At 45.8% G+C, this 16,206-nt stretch overlaps 1 protein-coding gene across 1 annotated transcript in view; it reads left to right on the top strand.

Annotated features, from left to right (window-relative positions):
- Positions 1 to 16,206, top strand: part of RAPGEF5 (Rap guanine nucleotide exchange factor 5) — a gene marked incomplete at its 5' end in the record, with an annotated part of 160,739 nt that overhangs the window by 95,091 nt on the left and 49,442 nt on the right. The window contains 2 exons of the mRNA XM_082479342.1: positions 2,278 to 2,381; positions 2,736 to 2,824. Of these exons, the coding sequence (XP_082335468.1) occupies positions 2,278 to 2,381; positions 2,736 to 2,824 (193 nt within the window). The remainder of the gene's footprint in view (positions 1 to 2,277; positions 2,382 to 2,735; positions 2,825 to 16,206) is intronic.

The following is a 16,206-nucleotide window of genomic DNA, read 5'->3' as shown; positions in this document are numbered from 1 at the left end:
AGTGAAATCAGAACTTGTAAAAATTGGGAAAACGCATAGGACTCATCTTTGTGTTTTGCTTTGTTCAGGTAAATTGTTGTTGCTTGTGGTATCATTAAAGGGTTTGACTGAACACACAACCGCATCATGCATAAGTGGGATTTTAATGAAATAATTTCACTTTAAGGGAAGAATTATTATTTTTAATAGAAGATAGCAAAATAAAGAAATTCTCTATCCCTTCCCTTTTTTGGAAATAATTATTATAGGTAATGAAAATCCAAATTCAACCTGTCTGGCCTTAGTTTTGCATAATTTTTGTCTTTCCTGATAAAATAGGTTAATTTTTCTCGTCCTTGAAATTGATAATATAGGCAAGGACAAGAGGAAGAGCCTTATGAAAAATCTCACTGTTGGGGCACTTTATGCAGTTAATTTGCATAGAATTACCCAAAAGGTGTTTTGAAAATGTTTCAGCTTGGCGAGATGCTGAAGCGGGAACACTGTCTTGCAGAACAGCCCATTGTTAATGTCCTCTCAGTATGAGATGGCTTTTGCCCTCCCAGTGCTCCCTGTTGACTTGCTGCCAGATGCTCATGTGTGTAATGTATATGGGTATGCTTAAAATCCATTCCCATATATGTGGAAATAGATGGTTTGTAAAAATACAGCACCATACATCACGTATATGCCCCATATGTGCTGCAGTTTGGAATGTCAGTGAGCACAGGGAAATGAGGATGGGGGCTGTCTTAGAGGATGCCAGAGAAAAGACAGAGAAATGGAGAGATTTATTTGTTTGGATGAATCTCCCCGTTACTGAATTGCTTTAATGCTACACCTGTTTCTTGTTCTTCCTCTCTTTCTCTTTTGCTGCTTCTTTCATTGCAGCTTTTCAAATATGTAGGCAACAAAAAAAACCCCATGGTTGGTGAAATGGAAGATTACAATTATGCATCAGTATTCCTGTAACGCGGCTGCTCAGTAATGTCCCCTGGGAGTGTTACAATGAATATCTGACATTAATTGGCTCAGTACCTGTATGTCTGACCTTGCAGAAATTTCATAGATCAATTCTACATGTTGTTTACTGATACAGAAAACTTCTTCAGGGCAGGGTCTGCATCTTTGGGCATGCCTTTCACCACAGTGACAACCAGACGCAGCAATCAAACTCACTGGGTCTCGGAATAAGAAATAAAATAACAGAAAGGGGTATCTTAAAGTGGTTTCTCTCCCTTCTTTTGCCAAGATCTGTTCCTCAGCAATTTTTAGCCCACTCGGAGTCTTCGTCACTGCTGGATACTGTACATTTGTTGCACAAATGCTGTTATTTCTCCTTCGAGTAGTCCATGTATTGCCTTCGTATGTGTGTTTGACGTACTGAACGATATAACTAAACCAGGTCAGAATGAGAGGAACAGCAACTACGGGATGTACTTGCGTTGAAACAGCTGCCTCTTTTGTGTCGCTCCCCCTCCGGTGACTGAATCCGGCAGGAGGATCTCGCAGGGGGCTGCGAGCCGCTCTTCAGCAGTCGCCGTGTTTCAATGTGCTCTGCTCAGTCAGCAGCAAACCCTCATCTCCTGCGCTGCACCGTCAGCTGGCTTTGGCTGCTGTGTGGATGCGGGCTGCGTGTGCAGAAATGGATGATTGTTCAGCTCCCTTCCCTTTCAGGGAGCCGAGAGGGAGAAAGTCGGTGTCCAAATCACAGCTTGGCCGAGATTCACGCGTGGGGTGGGTCACTGGGCTTAACTTTCTGTGGTGGTGTTTTCCCAAGTTTAAAAGTTGCTGAAAAGGAGGGAGATTTGTACACGGAGTATTTTAAGAGATGCTCAGAGGCGTAGATTGCACGCCTGTCCCACTGGCTTTAATTGCCTTTGTTGAAGTACAGCAGAGGAGCTTTACAGAAGGTGCGTTTTGCTTCTGTGTTACTGGAGCGCTCAGCGCTCTCTCACTATTGTTACCTGTCCCCTGCTTGATTTGACCGGCTGGAAATTAAACAAGCCATCACCTCGGGGACACGGAAACCCGCATCCCCCCACCCGACCCCGCTCCCGCAAACTGAAACCCAACACACGACTGCCGGGAGCCGCTCACAAAGGGGAACCCGTTCCTCCCCTCTGCCTCGCAGTGCGCAGAGCCCCTTATTCTCCATGTGGACCTCCGGCAGCCAGCCCTGCCCGGGCACAGCCGCCGGGCGGCGGGGCAGCACCCCCGGGCCAGCGGCGGGCACTGACGGCGCTCTCTCTGTCTCTCTCTCCCTCTTCCCCTTCATCCCCTCCCCGTTCCCGGTAGGCGGACGATGGAGGCGGCGGCGAGCGGGCGCGGGAGGAGGCCGGCGCAGCGCTGGTGCTGCGGAAGGTGTGGTCACGCAGCCCGGCCCCCGAGCGGCGCGGGAGGTAAGGCTTCCGCGGCTCCGGGAGCGCGGGGCTGGGCCGGCCGGGCCGGGCTCCGCGGCGGCGGCGGCAGCGGCGGCAGCAGCGGGCGGGACGGCGGCCCCCGGCAGGGCGATGGCCCCCGGGGGGCGACACTAGGGGAGGGAGGGGGTGGTGGCGCTGGGAGCGGGGCGCCATGGGGAGCGGCAGGGTGCGGGTACCCGAGGCGCTGGCGGGCCGCGGCGGAGAGCGGCCGCTGCCCACCTTCGACGTGCCTTACTTCAAGTACATCGACGAGGAGGATGAGGAGGACGAGTGGAGCAGCCGCTCGCAGTCCTCCACCGAGGATGAGTCCGGCGACTCTCTGCTTTCCGACAGATACGTGGTGGTGTCGGGGACGCCGGAGAAGATTTTGGAGCATCTCCTCAGTGACTTGCACCTGGAAGCCGCCCAGGACAAAGAGACGGGTAAGGAGTGAGCCCGGCGGGGAGGAGGAGGAGGAGGCGGCGGGCAGGGAAGCCCCTGTCCCCGGCCCTGGGTGTGAATGGGGGAGAGGTCCCGATCCCGAAAGAAGGTGGCTGCCAGCCCGGCGTTCAAACCGCGGCGATGTGGGGATGAAGCCGTGAGCCTGCGGCTGTCGGGAGGCGGCGGCGCGGGTCGCCCGGCCCCGGGGCAGGAATGCCGGCGATTAGCCCGAGCCGCTCAGGAGCCGCATCACAAAGTGTGCTAAACCTTGCCCAGTAGCCCTCCCTTTCCTCAAGGGTAGTTCATCGTATGCTGTTTTCTTCTGACTTTATTAAGCGGCAACTTCAGCCTTTTTTTTTTTTTTTTTTTTAATGTTGGGGTTTGGGTGCTGGCTCGGGGGCTGCGACGTGCCCTGAGCGGCACCCGCGTCTCTGCGGGCACAGAGCGCCGTTCCTCGTAGCCCGCAGCTATGGCTATATTGATCGCAATTCCCGCTCTGCGCTTCGGCCCCCCGGCTAAGTACTCCTTTTGCCACCACCCCGGTACTTCGGCACATCTTCTGTTTCATGAGCACGGTTTATAGATTTCTTCATAACCCGGGATACTGCATACGGCCTGATGCTTTACTTGTGTGTCTTCAACCAGAGATTGTAATTTGTTCCAGCCTAGAGCAATTATTATATTGATCAGGCTACTTGACATGCAGTTTAATTTTCAGCTGGATCACTTGGTTCTGTGCACAGCTTGCTGTCATCAAGAGCTCCTGGGGTAGTTTATCAGAAGTGCCTGCGACCGCGATTCATAGGTAGTTTTAATGAAAGCGGCCAGGCCAGTGAGACTTTCGGAGGTCCCGAATACTGAAAAGCTGAGGAAGGCAGCTGGCTGCAAATGGGGCTGTGCATTTCACCGTTCCCAATAGGGTTAAAACACATACTCCTGCTGCCTGTATATATCTCTCTCTACAAATGAGATTACTGAGAATAAACACACTTTAATCCTTTTAAGTGACTGAAAATATAAATAACATCTGCGATTCCCAGAGGGACATCAGGATTGGGTTTTCGGAACAAGTCATTAGTTTAATGTGGGACAATAGGTATATTCCTAGTGCTGATGTGTGAATGCCCTGAAGAAACATATACGGTGTCTGCTGGTGATATTATTACAGTATTCCTAGTGCTGCTTTTGTCTGCCTAGACATTAATATTTAGTGCAGGGAGAGGCTGTGACTGTGTTCCTTCCAGAGATGCCCTCAGACTAGTTCTGGGTATAATTTACTTCAGTCAGCTCTTAGGCAGTGTAGTGAGGGTCCTTCCTTGGCCCTTTAAGGTCAAATGTTAGATCCAGAATAAGTTTCCCCATTAATGTTTATCATATGCAGATTGAGGGACATTACTTGCCTGTCTTTATATATATGGTCTGCTTCATCTTTTTTTATAAGCTCACAATCTTTCTGGAAAACAATGAGACTTTCACCAGTGATATGCATTATATTTTAGTGTTTGTGAATACAAAGCACTCCTTATGTAAAGCGTTAGATACTGTATACATTCTCACCTGTACTAGCTTTTCTTTCTTTTCTCTTTGCTCTCCTTCCTGTCCCCAGGAGGCTGTTCATAAGCCTGTTCTTATTGTCATAGAGAGGGGCTGGTAAGCTGCCCTCAAAACAAATGCTAAACCACTACTTGCCTGGTTGTTAGCAGATGGTAATGTATTTAAAGGTTGATTGGCTTCCCCTTACCTCTTCTGCCATATCCTACCTCCTTTTAGAAAGAAACAATTAGCTCTGCCCTGTAGACAGGGTTAACTGGATCCCAGGGACAGAACAAAGTAGCTGTGGCTTCAGTTTTTTTGCCATCACAAAGTGTGCTAAACCTTGCCCGGCAGCCCTCTGTTTCCTTAAGGGTAGTTCATCATATACTGTTTTCTTCTGACTTTATTTATCTGGTAATAGGGGAAGCTGTCAAAGTGAAAGACCTTGGGAGTTATGTTTCCTAATGTTTTGTGTGGCGGATGCCCCTGTAATGGTTTTTATCAGTCTGTTTTGCAGACCGAGTGGCATTTGGCATGAGGAAGTATGGGAAGTATGTGCATATTACACCTTTGTGTGTGCACCTGAAGGCATTCTTCTGCTGTTTGTGTGGTTGGATTTGCTGTTCTTTGTATTTTTTGTAGTTCCAGTCTGGCCCATCTCAGAGGACAGTCAAGTTGCAGAGTCCCGCAGGCTTGTGTTTTAGCAGGCATAGCTTTGCGGGAACATTAAAGGACAATGTTGTTCTACCCAGCTGCTGTTTCTGCTGTCAGTTTGCCAGTTCCAGGATGACTTCCTTGGCCTCCTGCTTTCCCTGCAGCCCCCAACCTGATTTGCTTATTTGTGTCTGTAAAGAACATGAGAAAGAGATGTTCTTACATAGGCTGGTGCACAGGGGGCTGTTGTACTGTTTGACCCTTTGCGCTGCTTCCCAAGGACGGATCCTCTGCATGTTTTCATTCCCACCCTTTGTATAACAAGCCATAACTGCAGCCCTATATGGTCATTAAAAAAATATCCACTCTCTCCTGGGGCTAGCGTGGTCATGGAGCACCGCTTTTTATAAACACTGACATGGCTGAATGATGCGCCATGAATTGCTCCCAGCCACCCTCCATTTTCTAGCCCAAGTCAGGAGGTGCTGCTCGCAGTGTTAAAGGGAAACTTTGAGGCTGCTCTGGAATAAGTTTGACTGTAGCCCAGCCCAGGCCTCAAGGCTGCCTTCAGCTGCTGCTAAAACTATGGCGACATACCTTAAGCACTCTGCTGCAGCATCCTTTTCTATCAAAAAGTAGGTGGGGACACCTTCTTTTACCTGACCTGAAGAAGAGCCCCAGTGTCTGTGATGTGGCCGAACACTGCTATAGCAACTGAGGACACTAAAGGGGACATAGCAAGGTGCACACCTAGACTAGTTGATTCCTCAGATGACTTCTGGAGGCAAGGACGTCTTGAAAGCCTGCAGCCCTTGAAAGCTGCAAGACTCTTTAAGCTTAGCTACTTAGCAGTTTAATGACTGAAGGGTTTTTTTGTGATGACTAAGTCAGAGAGTATACCTGAGTTTGTGTGGCATCACCTTAAACCAGAGCTTCCCAGTAACCAAGTCTTGCCAGCTTTCCATCTCAAAGGGAGAAAGTTTTCATCTCACTAATTTACTGTAACCTGTAATGTACCAGCCCCCAAGACGACTATTCTTGTTTCCTACCATGAGATGGGTGGAAATTTTAAGTATCTATAATGAACAACTTTTCTGAGTCATCTCTAAGGTTGTTGGAATCACTGTGGGATGTCTGCTGAGCGTGCACTTTAAAGGGCAGTTTGAAGTTTTAAGAATTGAACAAGAGAGAGACACTTCAAATACATCAATATCCAGGTAGAAAATGCAAGGCCTACCTCCTGGGCTAATACTCATCAAGGATGGTGTTACTTTTGTTTAATTCATTCTGTTTCTACACTTGCACCAGTGACGCTGCTTTGATGTTGGGTAATGGCAACCTCTGAGGAACTGTATGTGACCTTTCAGGAGAACCGTACTGTCTTGCATGAGCTGATTGTACTCAGCTGCTAAATGATGTTGCAAAAAAGGGATATGGCTCTGCCTTTTCTAGGCGTTGTCTTTTGTTTTTCTGATTGCTTTTTGGTATTTTTTTTATCTGTTTTTCTTAGCTATAAAGGATGCTGTTAGGACTCTTGCTAACTGTGCTTTGTTACTGATGAGTAAACAGTGTTAAAAAATGTACTAATTTGACAGCCACACAATCAACATGAGTGTATCTATCTGATGCATGTGAACTGATGTCAAGGAGAATAAATACTTGCCCAACGCTTCGATCCTATCTTCTAGCTTTTAGGATGGAGGGAATAAATGTCTGCTAGCTCTTCCTCTTACCAGTCCTTCATAATGACATGCTGTCTGTCATCATTTTCAGGGCTTTTGTAAACTTTTCCCCAAAGTCTTAGGAAAACTTTGTGAACTGAGTGGCTAAATGCGTATTACTGCCATGCCTAGAGGAGAGGAATGAGTTTAGCAGAGTTAACATGCGTGGAGCGAGATCAGCATAAGAATAGCAGAAGAGCTAAAATAATCATTTATCTCAGCGTTCAGTGTGAGAGAACCTGGGGAGGTTCTTGCACAGGACCATTGCTTCGTGCAGTATTAGTCTAAGCTATCCCAAATTGGAGTGTCAGTAGAAGCAGGTTTAGAATAAATCAATAAAATGAATAGTAACAAATCGCCAGGATCAGATGTTACTCCCCAATGACTTCTAAAGGAACTCGGATATGAAATTGCTGAACTCCTAACAGTAGTGTGTAATCTATCATATAAATCAGCTTCAGTGGCAGAGGAAGGTGGAAAATGTGATGCCAATTAAAAGAAACGGTTCTATTTGGTGAACATCTAAGCAATAAGACTGTCATTTTACCAATACATTATTCCAGCATAAACTGGCGCTGTAGTCAAAAGAAGCAGCTCAGCCTTCCCCAACCAGTCATTCCTGCTGCTGCACTGCTCCCTCTGTGCCTCTACAGCCTGTCGTGTGTGTGATTCTGTAGCGGACCCAAGTACGGAGCTGGTCCTGGTTGATACTAACCAAGGAAATACTGCATTATTAGTTTTAACACGGATCAGTTTCCTGATCCATTTGATCTGTCGGTGACACAAAGTTTGCCCTTGATTCCGGGAGTGGGAGATGCATGGGTGAGGACAGCAGGAGAGGAGGACTGGTGCCTTTAGCAGCTGAACTGGCTTGCAGGAGTTTGATTAGGTGCAAAACTGCAGCATAAAGTTACCACTTTGTGCTGGGAAATTGGGTGGCAGTACAGTAAAAGTAAAAGGAAGAAATGCATGCAGAAATATTGTACCGAGGGAAGGGGAATGTTTGTGTGTTGGTTTTTTTTTGGTTTTTTTTTTTTTTTTTTTTTTTCCAGAGAGAAGTGTGGTCTTGTGTATCTCGTAGAGGTCTTAAAGATTTGAAGGACTATGACAGTATATATGGTATGGTCTGCCTATGTCTTACATTTGTGTTTCCAGAACGCTTTTGACAAAGCCCCTTACCAAAAATCCTTAAAGAAATTTAAAGGTCCTTTTGATATGGGAGAAAATGTTTCTCAGGACTAATGACTTAAAAGAGAGAAAATGAAACTTAAGAGTAAATTGTCAGTGTTTAAAATGGAGAGAAGTCCCCATTGAAGACTGGGTGCTGCTGAGTGTGGGATGAAAACTGAGGTAACAGAATGTGCTGATAAGATTAAGATTAGAGCCACGAGGATGGTCTGAGGGCTGAAGCACCTCTCCTATGAGGAGAGGATGAAAGAGTTGGGGCTGTTCAGCCTGGAGAAGAGAAGGCTCTGGGGAGATCTTATTGCGGCCTTCCAGTACCTAAAGGGGGCCTACAGGAGAGCTGGGGAAGGACATTTTACTAGGGCACGTAGCGATAGGATGAGGGGGAATGGCTTTAAACTGGAAGAGGGCAGGTTTAGATTAAACATTAGGAAGAAATTTTTCACTTTGAAGGTGGTAAGGCACTGGAACAGCTTGCCCCGAGAAGTTGTTGAGGCCCCATGCCTGGAGGTGTTCAATGCCAGGCAGGATGTGGCCTTGGGCAACCTGGTCTAGTGGGAGGTGTCCCTGCCTATGGCAGGGGGGTTGGGACTCGATGATCTTCAAGGTCCTTTCCAACCTAAACCATTCTATGATTCTATGATTAAATGATTGAGGTTCTCGTGATAAATGAAGCCATGGTTTCACCTTTGGTGGCCATGCAAGTTTATGTTCTTGTACAACCTATTTTTCCCAGCTCTCACTGCCTGTTTGAGCTATCATGTTGTCCTGTCATCATACTGACAAACTCTGCTTAGGTGTCTCTGCAAGGTGAGATAGATTAGGAAGCTGATCCAACTCGGAAATAGCCTTATGAAAGTAGTAGGAATGGGGCAGCGTAGCACTGGGGAAATGAGCTGGGAATGTGCCCCCTCAAACCAGCCCTGTGGCTGAAGCAAGATGAAAGGAATAAAAATCTGTGTGACTGCGTGATAAAATTGCAGATGAGATCCAAGTTTGAAAAATGCAAAGTGATGACTTTTCAGACATGGAGAAAAGGAAAGCCTTATTATACATATTCAGCAGAGGTGCTGAATTGGCTAATACTGTGCAGAAAATAGGTCTTTGGAGACGGTGTGGGTAGTTCTTGGAAATTTTTCATCAGCATGGATCAAAAAGGCAAACAGTATTTGGGACAATTAGGAAAGAAGACAAGCAAGAACCATAGTTATACTGTTGTGTAACTGTGTAATATGGTAAGTGTAATATGGTTCCTTCTTCTCCCCCAGCTCAGAAAGGTTGTAAATGACCTAAAAAAAGTGTGAAAAGGGCAGCAAGGGCAATTAGAAGTACAGATTAAATACATCTAAGAGTAAATAGTCTAGGTCTGATCAGCATAGAAAAGCAATTTCTGTAAGGGAGGCATGTGGTACAAGTCTGCAAGACTATGAATTGTGTGGGAAAGGTGACTATGGAAAGATTATTCATTGTTTTTCATAATGTGGGAAGCATTTTGTAACAGTGAGATTATATGGTTTATAACTAATAAAGATTTTTTTTTTTTTAAAATGATGCACAGCTTAACTGTGCAACTCATTGTTGTGAGGATTTTGTGGAAGCCGAAGTTTGGAAGGGTTTAAAATCAAATTAGGCAAAATCCTGGTAAAATCATGAGTGCGGTGACGTCAATACAACTTCCAATTTGGAAAGTCTACATTGTCAGTTACTGGAAGCTAGGAGGGTATGTTAGGGAAAGATAAATCTGCATTTGTCTTTTTCTTAGTTTTTTCTTCCCCTGGGTATCTTCTCTTGACACCTGTCAGAGACCTGGTTCTATTTTATGGGAATCTTTGCTCTGTCTCAGTACATGACATGCAGCACATTGCAGTTTGGAAGCAGTTAATCAGAATCTAAGGTTATAATAAGGTACTGGTTCCTTCAGTTGGACAACTGAGCGAGTTACCAGTTCAGCTGGCAGCAGAGAGCGAACCATTTTCTGCTGAATGGCTTTGGAGACAGCGTGGTGGGACCTGGAGCTGGGATGAGAGAGGCGGGAGCCCTGGGGATAGCATGAGGTTAGGACAAAGGCTGCTGGCAGTGACACTGGCTTCTGCTCAAATGGGAAGATCTAACATCCTCCAGTTGTCCTCCTGTTCATTGCCATGTAGCCCCTTCTCTGATACACTTGGTTTGATGTTGTGCCAAGCAGATCTAAGTATCTTAGTAGGAAACTTTTTTTTTTCCTTTGGTAGGATTATTTTCTGTCACATTAGTGAGCTGAATCAGCTGGCAGAAGGAGTGCCATGTCTGGATGTCTGTGATTCACTACATACAGCGTGTCACACGCTGCGGTGCCTAAGCTAATGAGAAATGCCGACGAGGGGAATATGCCTAAGATGCTGTCTCCTGGCAGGAGCTCAGACTGTTATTTCTTGGAAATGAGGACTCAGAGCTTGAAAAAAGGGTGGGTTTTTTTTTGCAGATGGGTACTAAAGCTTATTTAGGGCAAACGCTTGGACAGGCAGAGTCCTGGGATGCTGCTCCTTGATTGTTTCACCATTATGTCCAATGACCGGGAAACTAGAGGCAGCATGGGGAATGATGAGCATCCTTAGTGACCAGGACTCCCTCTGTAGATACTGATGTTATTTTTTTGGTTCATCACCACAAATAGTTTTCATGGTGTAAGAACACTTAGCATAGTAGACCCTTTCAAGGAGGGAAAGGAACCAAGCTAGTCATCAGGCAAACACATGGTTTCAGTGTGCCCAGGAACATCTGGGCACCCTTGGACACCTCAGGCACCTAAATAAATTTTTTAGTACCCTGTGCAAGAACAGCTTGGGATGATCGTAGGGCCCCAAGTGTTTAATGTATTTTGGTTTTGGGTCAAATTTGCAGAAGAAAAAGCTACCCACTGTATATGAGTAGTCAATTATATCATAGTATTCTTAGTTCCTCAGTCTTTTCTCTGTAATTCTGCGGTTCACTATAGCTAGTTGTCACTTTTTGCTATGTGAGAAAGTAATAAGGAGCCGTCATAAAAGCCTAGTGTGAAACCATTTATTATGAAGACGTGCATTGTAGATAATATGTGGGGTTTTGATGATCATAGTGGTTAAAGCAGAAAGGAACTGGGACTTGCAGGTCTATCAGGAGAACTTTTTTAGAGGTGAAGATCAATAATTTTCTTTTGACAGTGAAAAAAGCTTTTTTTTTTAAGTTGTAAAAGGCAGAATGTGTTAATTTGTTGTACTGCAAAATAGACTTGGGTGATACAAACATTTTGATGAGGTACCTGGGAAACAAGTTGTTTGGACACTGGGAATTTGGTAAGGTTTCTGGGAAGCCAGTGTGTCCCTAAAGAGTTTTAATCAGTTGTTTGTAAAATCACTTTCACCCTAGTGACGTTGGAGGTCTAGGTGGTATGAATTATGAAACCAATGGAGTAAGTGTTTCAAATCCATGAAAGGATATATGGTCATATATATGTCTATATTAACAGATGCGTTAAGTAGCTGAGATTATGAAGAGACGTGTTTGTATATTTGAGAAATATTTCTGTAGAACTTTTTTCGGAAGAGTGCTTTTGATAATTGCTGATTGTCTGGTGGTGTTAAGCCAAGAAGTTAGGATGAAAGGGATAAAAAATATTCACAAGGTCTTATATTATAAAAATGCTTGTGTATTAGTGATAAAAAGAGTAGGAGAGGTTGTCTCTCGGTTTCTGCCTTAGTCTGAGTCCTTTTCTAATCACTTGATTGTGGCTCATCAGCGTCAAATGAAGCGCAAATAACTAGTGTTCCCAGGTCAGAAGACTGGGACTGAGGGCCATAAAGGCGAAAAGGAAAACTGAGTCATCACACAGTGGTGATGCCAAAGAGATCTCTCAACAAGGGAGATATCATCTTAGAAGTACGCCAACCACTTGGGTTGATTCCGTGTCTGGCTTAAATGCTATGCTGGAGGTTGGGTCAGCTCCACGGCTGCAGGTCTGGAGATGAAGCAGGCCAGGTCCCTTCTGCTGTGACTAACGTCGTACTGGCTCTAGTGAGCTGTAAGAATGTCAAAGGCAAAGGAAGCCAACATCGGCTCAGCAAAGAGTCATAGCCAAACTCTGAAATTAACCTAAACTGTGGTAACTCTTAGTGACTTCTGTCGACTGAAGATCCATTCCTCTGCAGCAGTGATGGGATCAAACCGCTGCGTGTAAAACATCTGAAGGGAGAGGACAGCCCTTAATGTGAAGGGGACACAACTTTCTAGATCGTTTCAGCCTCCAGATACAGCCCTGTCTTCATGTTTAACCAGAATGTGGCTTATTGAAGCTGACTGGTTATAAAACATACACAGTTATCTCAAAGCTGCTGTTTCTAGTAGAGGAAAAGCGAGACCTGATTTGTAAGAGAGTAGCATAAGAGGAATAGCAACAGATGGTGTGTGGGTTGGCCGGTCAGTTAACTGTGAGAGTAGGAACTGGAAATGCAAAACTGAAATACAGTTTTGCTGCTTCTTATGAAGTGTCTGCACATCCTGTTCCTTCAGCAGGAGCCACAGACCATGCAGTCCTTCAGGAGCCCCAACCATGGGGCACTCTACCACGAGTCTTCCATCTTTCCTGGGTATTTACTCATTGTCACCACTTAGCATTGTTCTCCTTTCCTTCCTTCTTCAGACTTTTTACTATCAACTCCTGACCTGCAGACCATTGAAAAACTGGACACTGTCTTCAGTACTCTCTTTTTGTGTTCCTCTTCTATAACAGAGAGTCACTACCTGCTGACATAAGTAGGGTTGTTTGTTCATTAATGAGTCCTGTGTTGCTATTAGCACTTAGTGAGATGGCTGGTAAGTCAAAAGCTTGCTCTCAGAATAGAGCAGAGCATTCCTTCCCAAGTGCTGACTCCGTAATGTTACAAAACTCGGATATGGTGCTCTGAAAGATTTTTTTTTTGAAAGGCGCTTTCATGGGGCGGGGGAGTTTTTATGTAAGAATGCTGAAAACAAAAAACTGTATCTTGACATGCTTGCTGCATCTTTGAGTCCAAGAATACAGTTCACACGCTGTCTTCAGAGTTTGAATTCCAGTGTTTCCAGTGCTCAAAGTTGCTGTATAATACAATGATGGTTTTGTGATATTAACATTTTCTGAGGGGTGGTAGAAAGAGCGTGTTCATTCCCCGCCCACAGGGTGGAAGGATGGATTCACTGAAGACCTGTGCTTTGAGGTTGTGTATTAAGAATCTGAAAGAAATCTGTTCTTCAAAGCTGCTTTTTTTCCCCTTGTGAACTAAATTTACTCTCACGCTGTTAATTCCTCCTTCCCCCGCAATCCTTCTTAACATGCCCCAAGTTCAAACGGTTTCACGGTATTATGGAAGTAGCAGCCTCGGTTCTTTTGTGAGTAGGAGTGGGGCTGGTTTTGGTTATATCCAAACTGCAATAATCATTACTTTACTAAGCTCCCTGTCATGCTGCCTGTTACTACCGTTAGGTGATAATTCGTTGTATAATGTGCTGAGGCAGTTGTTTTGTTTCCCACCTTACCATTTTCTGTAAATCCCTGGGCTCAGAGGACACCCAGGGAAATTAAGAGCAAAAAGCCACAACCCAAGACCTCTTTGTGAACCATTAATTGGAATAGATTGCTGCCTATTTCCTGATGAGGCTTTCTGTGGGCTCTCAAGACCTCCCTTAATAGCTGCCAACCCTGAGCGGCTTTACAGCTCCGAACGCCTCTGCTTGCTGTGCAGCTGAATAGACGCAATTTCTTGAGAAAGCCTGCCTGTGGCATTGGCAAACTGGTGCCAACGCACTCCCAAGTTATCAAGTGCAGCAGAGCTCGGCTCTGCCTTGCCCTGATGCTGGCTGCTGCCTTCTCTATCGTGTCCAAGGAAAAAAGAGGGGAAAGAGCAGCTGTGGCTGTAGCTACCGAGGGCCAGATTTGCTGTGTGCTGGGTGAGGTTGGCAGGGGATTCTGCCGCGGTTTGTGTTATCTTGCTAGGTTTCGATTTTAGCGGGCAAGTCAGAAGGTCGGCTGTTGGATGTGGAAATAGATGGTTGTAGTGGGAATACTTTTGTGAGAGTGGAGGGGCCTGTCTAAAAAAGGAGATAATGGAGCAGAATGCGCTTGGCATAAATTCAGAGGCTTTGTGCATTGACTGCAATTGGTAAGCTCATAATGCAGGTTTTAAATTGCTGTCACTTCTTTAGAAGGAAAAGCTTGATCAAGTTTAGTATCAGCTGGGGTATATAGCACCTTTTAGGAGAGTCTGTGTGGTTGGCATTAGAGACAATCCTGCTCTCTTTTTTTTTTTTTTTTTTAAAGTCAATTTTGAGCCTTTCACAGATTGAAATAGGAGTGGAATTACAGCACTTTGACAGCCAAAGGTTTCTCATGAGATGTCAGTTACTTTCACCGACCATAGCTGGTTCTGGCAGAAAGAGCTTTTCAGAATAGCATCAGTTACTGCAATAAAGTAAATTGCTTGTCCCATCTTTTAGACAAGGTAAAAAAATAGCAATGTGAGTTGTAGCCGTGGCAGGAGCTCCCATCGCCGTCTCCTGGGCCAGGCTGAGATCATGAGATGACTTTGTCTCAGTTCAGAAATGCTTGTGAGTTCCTTCTGAAACCAAATCAGTACACTCCTTCTAACGTAAAAATGTAATGGCTTGTTTTCAAGGACACTGAGGGCAAAAAAAAAAAAGAGGGGTGGGAGGACGGGGAAAATAGATTAATGTAAATAAAGTGACAGAATTGATGGATCTAGTTGTGATGGAAGCTAATAATAAAAAAACATTAGGCTTTCTTGTGACAACATTTGGGATGAATTGTTATTTTATTCCTTTGCTTGAACTTGAGTTTTGATGCAGAGATAAATGGCCAGAATCAAGGATGTAATCATGGTGAACTCACGCTATCTGACCTGGGACTGCTAGGTAGAGGATAGAGGCCTTTATACCTCACCTTCTCCTACTTTTCAATTTCTTTCCTTTTTTTCTGCACCCTGCATCCCCCTCCTGCTGTTATCCCTCCTCCTCCTCCTGCCCACAAGGCTCTGCCAATTCCCCAAGCAGTCTTTCTTTAACCCTCTCCCAGACCTATTTCTTAGGGTTTAGGGCTAGTTGTCCTCTCTCTAGGAACCACTGCAGCTCAAAACAGAAAGCCAGATACTGGTTTTTTGTTTTTGTTTTTTTTTTTTTCTTTCCCAGTCATGATTTCAGAGCCCCAGCATCAATACAATAATGAAACCCTTGTTGGGTTTCATTCCTCGCCCTGATAGGAGCCTTGTCTATGGGATTTTGTTGTTGTTATTGTTAGTACATCATAGGGGATGCACAGCCACAAGCTGGAAGTGGCGAGCAAACAAACAAGAGTGAAAAACAACCACAAACAAATAGCATTTGTCAGATCCCTGTTGTCAAGGGGGTTTAATTCAAATTCTTAAAGCAGCAGCGAGCAATGTTTCGCATGCCCCAAAACATGGAAACCACCAAGAATGGGCAAATGCAAACATTTAGCCTGTGAAGGTGACTACAGCTTCTCCTCACACAGCAGCGTGGCTGTCTATAGAGAGAACTCCATAACGGATGGCTGGAAAATTGCCATCCCAGTATGTGCCAGCAAGCAGCGGCAGGGAGGATGGTTTAGAAATTCATCCAAGGGGATGGTTTAGAAATTCAGCGTGTGCACACACAGGCAGGTGAAACTCCTCCTCATGTTCACCTTCATCTGCATGGGGACCAACAAAGAGGCTGCACAGGGGCAGCTGAGTAATTCATAGGACGGGCAAACAGATGCAGGCCTCTGGCCTGCTCCAGCCCAGCCTGACTGCGAGGAAGCAGCCCTGGATGTGCTGTGGGCTCCTGGCTGTCCTCTCCCCTCCACTGACCCAGAGGAGAGGTGTCCCCCCAGCAGGGCCTGAGAAGCAGAGGGCCACTGTCTGCTCCCATCTTGCTCTCCTTGTGACAGTGGTGTAGGGCTCTTGGGCCACACACACACAGCTTGCAAATGCTGTGAAGATGGCGTGCGTGCTCTGCCCAGCAGGGCTGCTGGGTGGGCAGGGAGCCCTTCCCCAGGGCAGTGTGAGACCCTGGGGTGCCATTGCCATCATGGGACCTCCCCTGCCCCTTGGCCTCCTGAGGTTTGCTGTGGGCAGAAGCCCCGAAGCCCACACATGGAGATTTTGGGATGTGGGTTGTCAGTCAGGGGAACCTGGGCATGTTGGGCAGGCTAAGTCTAAACCTGTAGGCGGGGGTGTGTGTCTCTGCCAACTGAAGCTGGGCCTCTCCCACGTGTTCCCCAGACCTTC

This window comes from Vanellus vanellus, assembly GCF_965231255.1.
Source record: "Vanellus vanellus genome assembly, chromosome: 2".
NCBI lineage: Eukaryota > Metazoa > Chordata > Aves > Charadriiformes > Charadriidae > Vanellus > Vanellus vanellus.
Note: the sequence above shows the minus strand (reverse complement) of the source record. Positions and strands in the feature narration are given on the sequence as shown.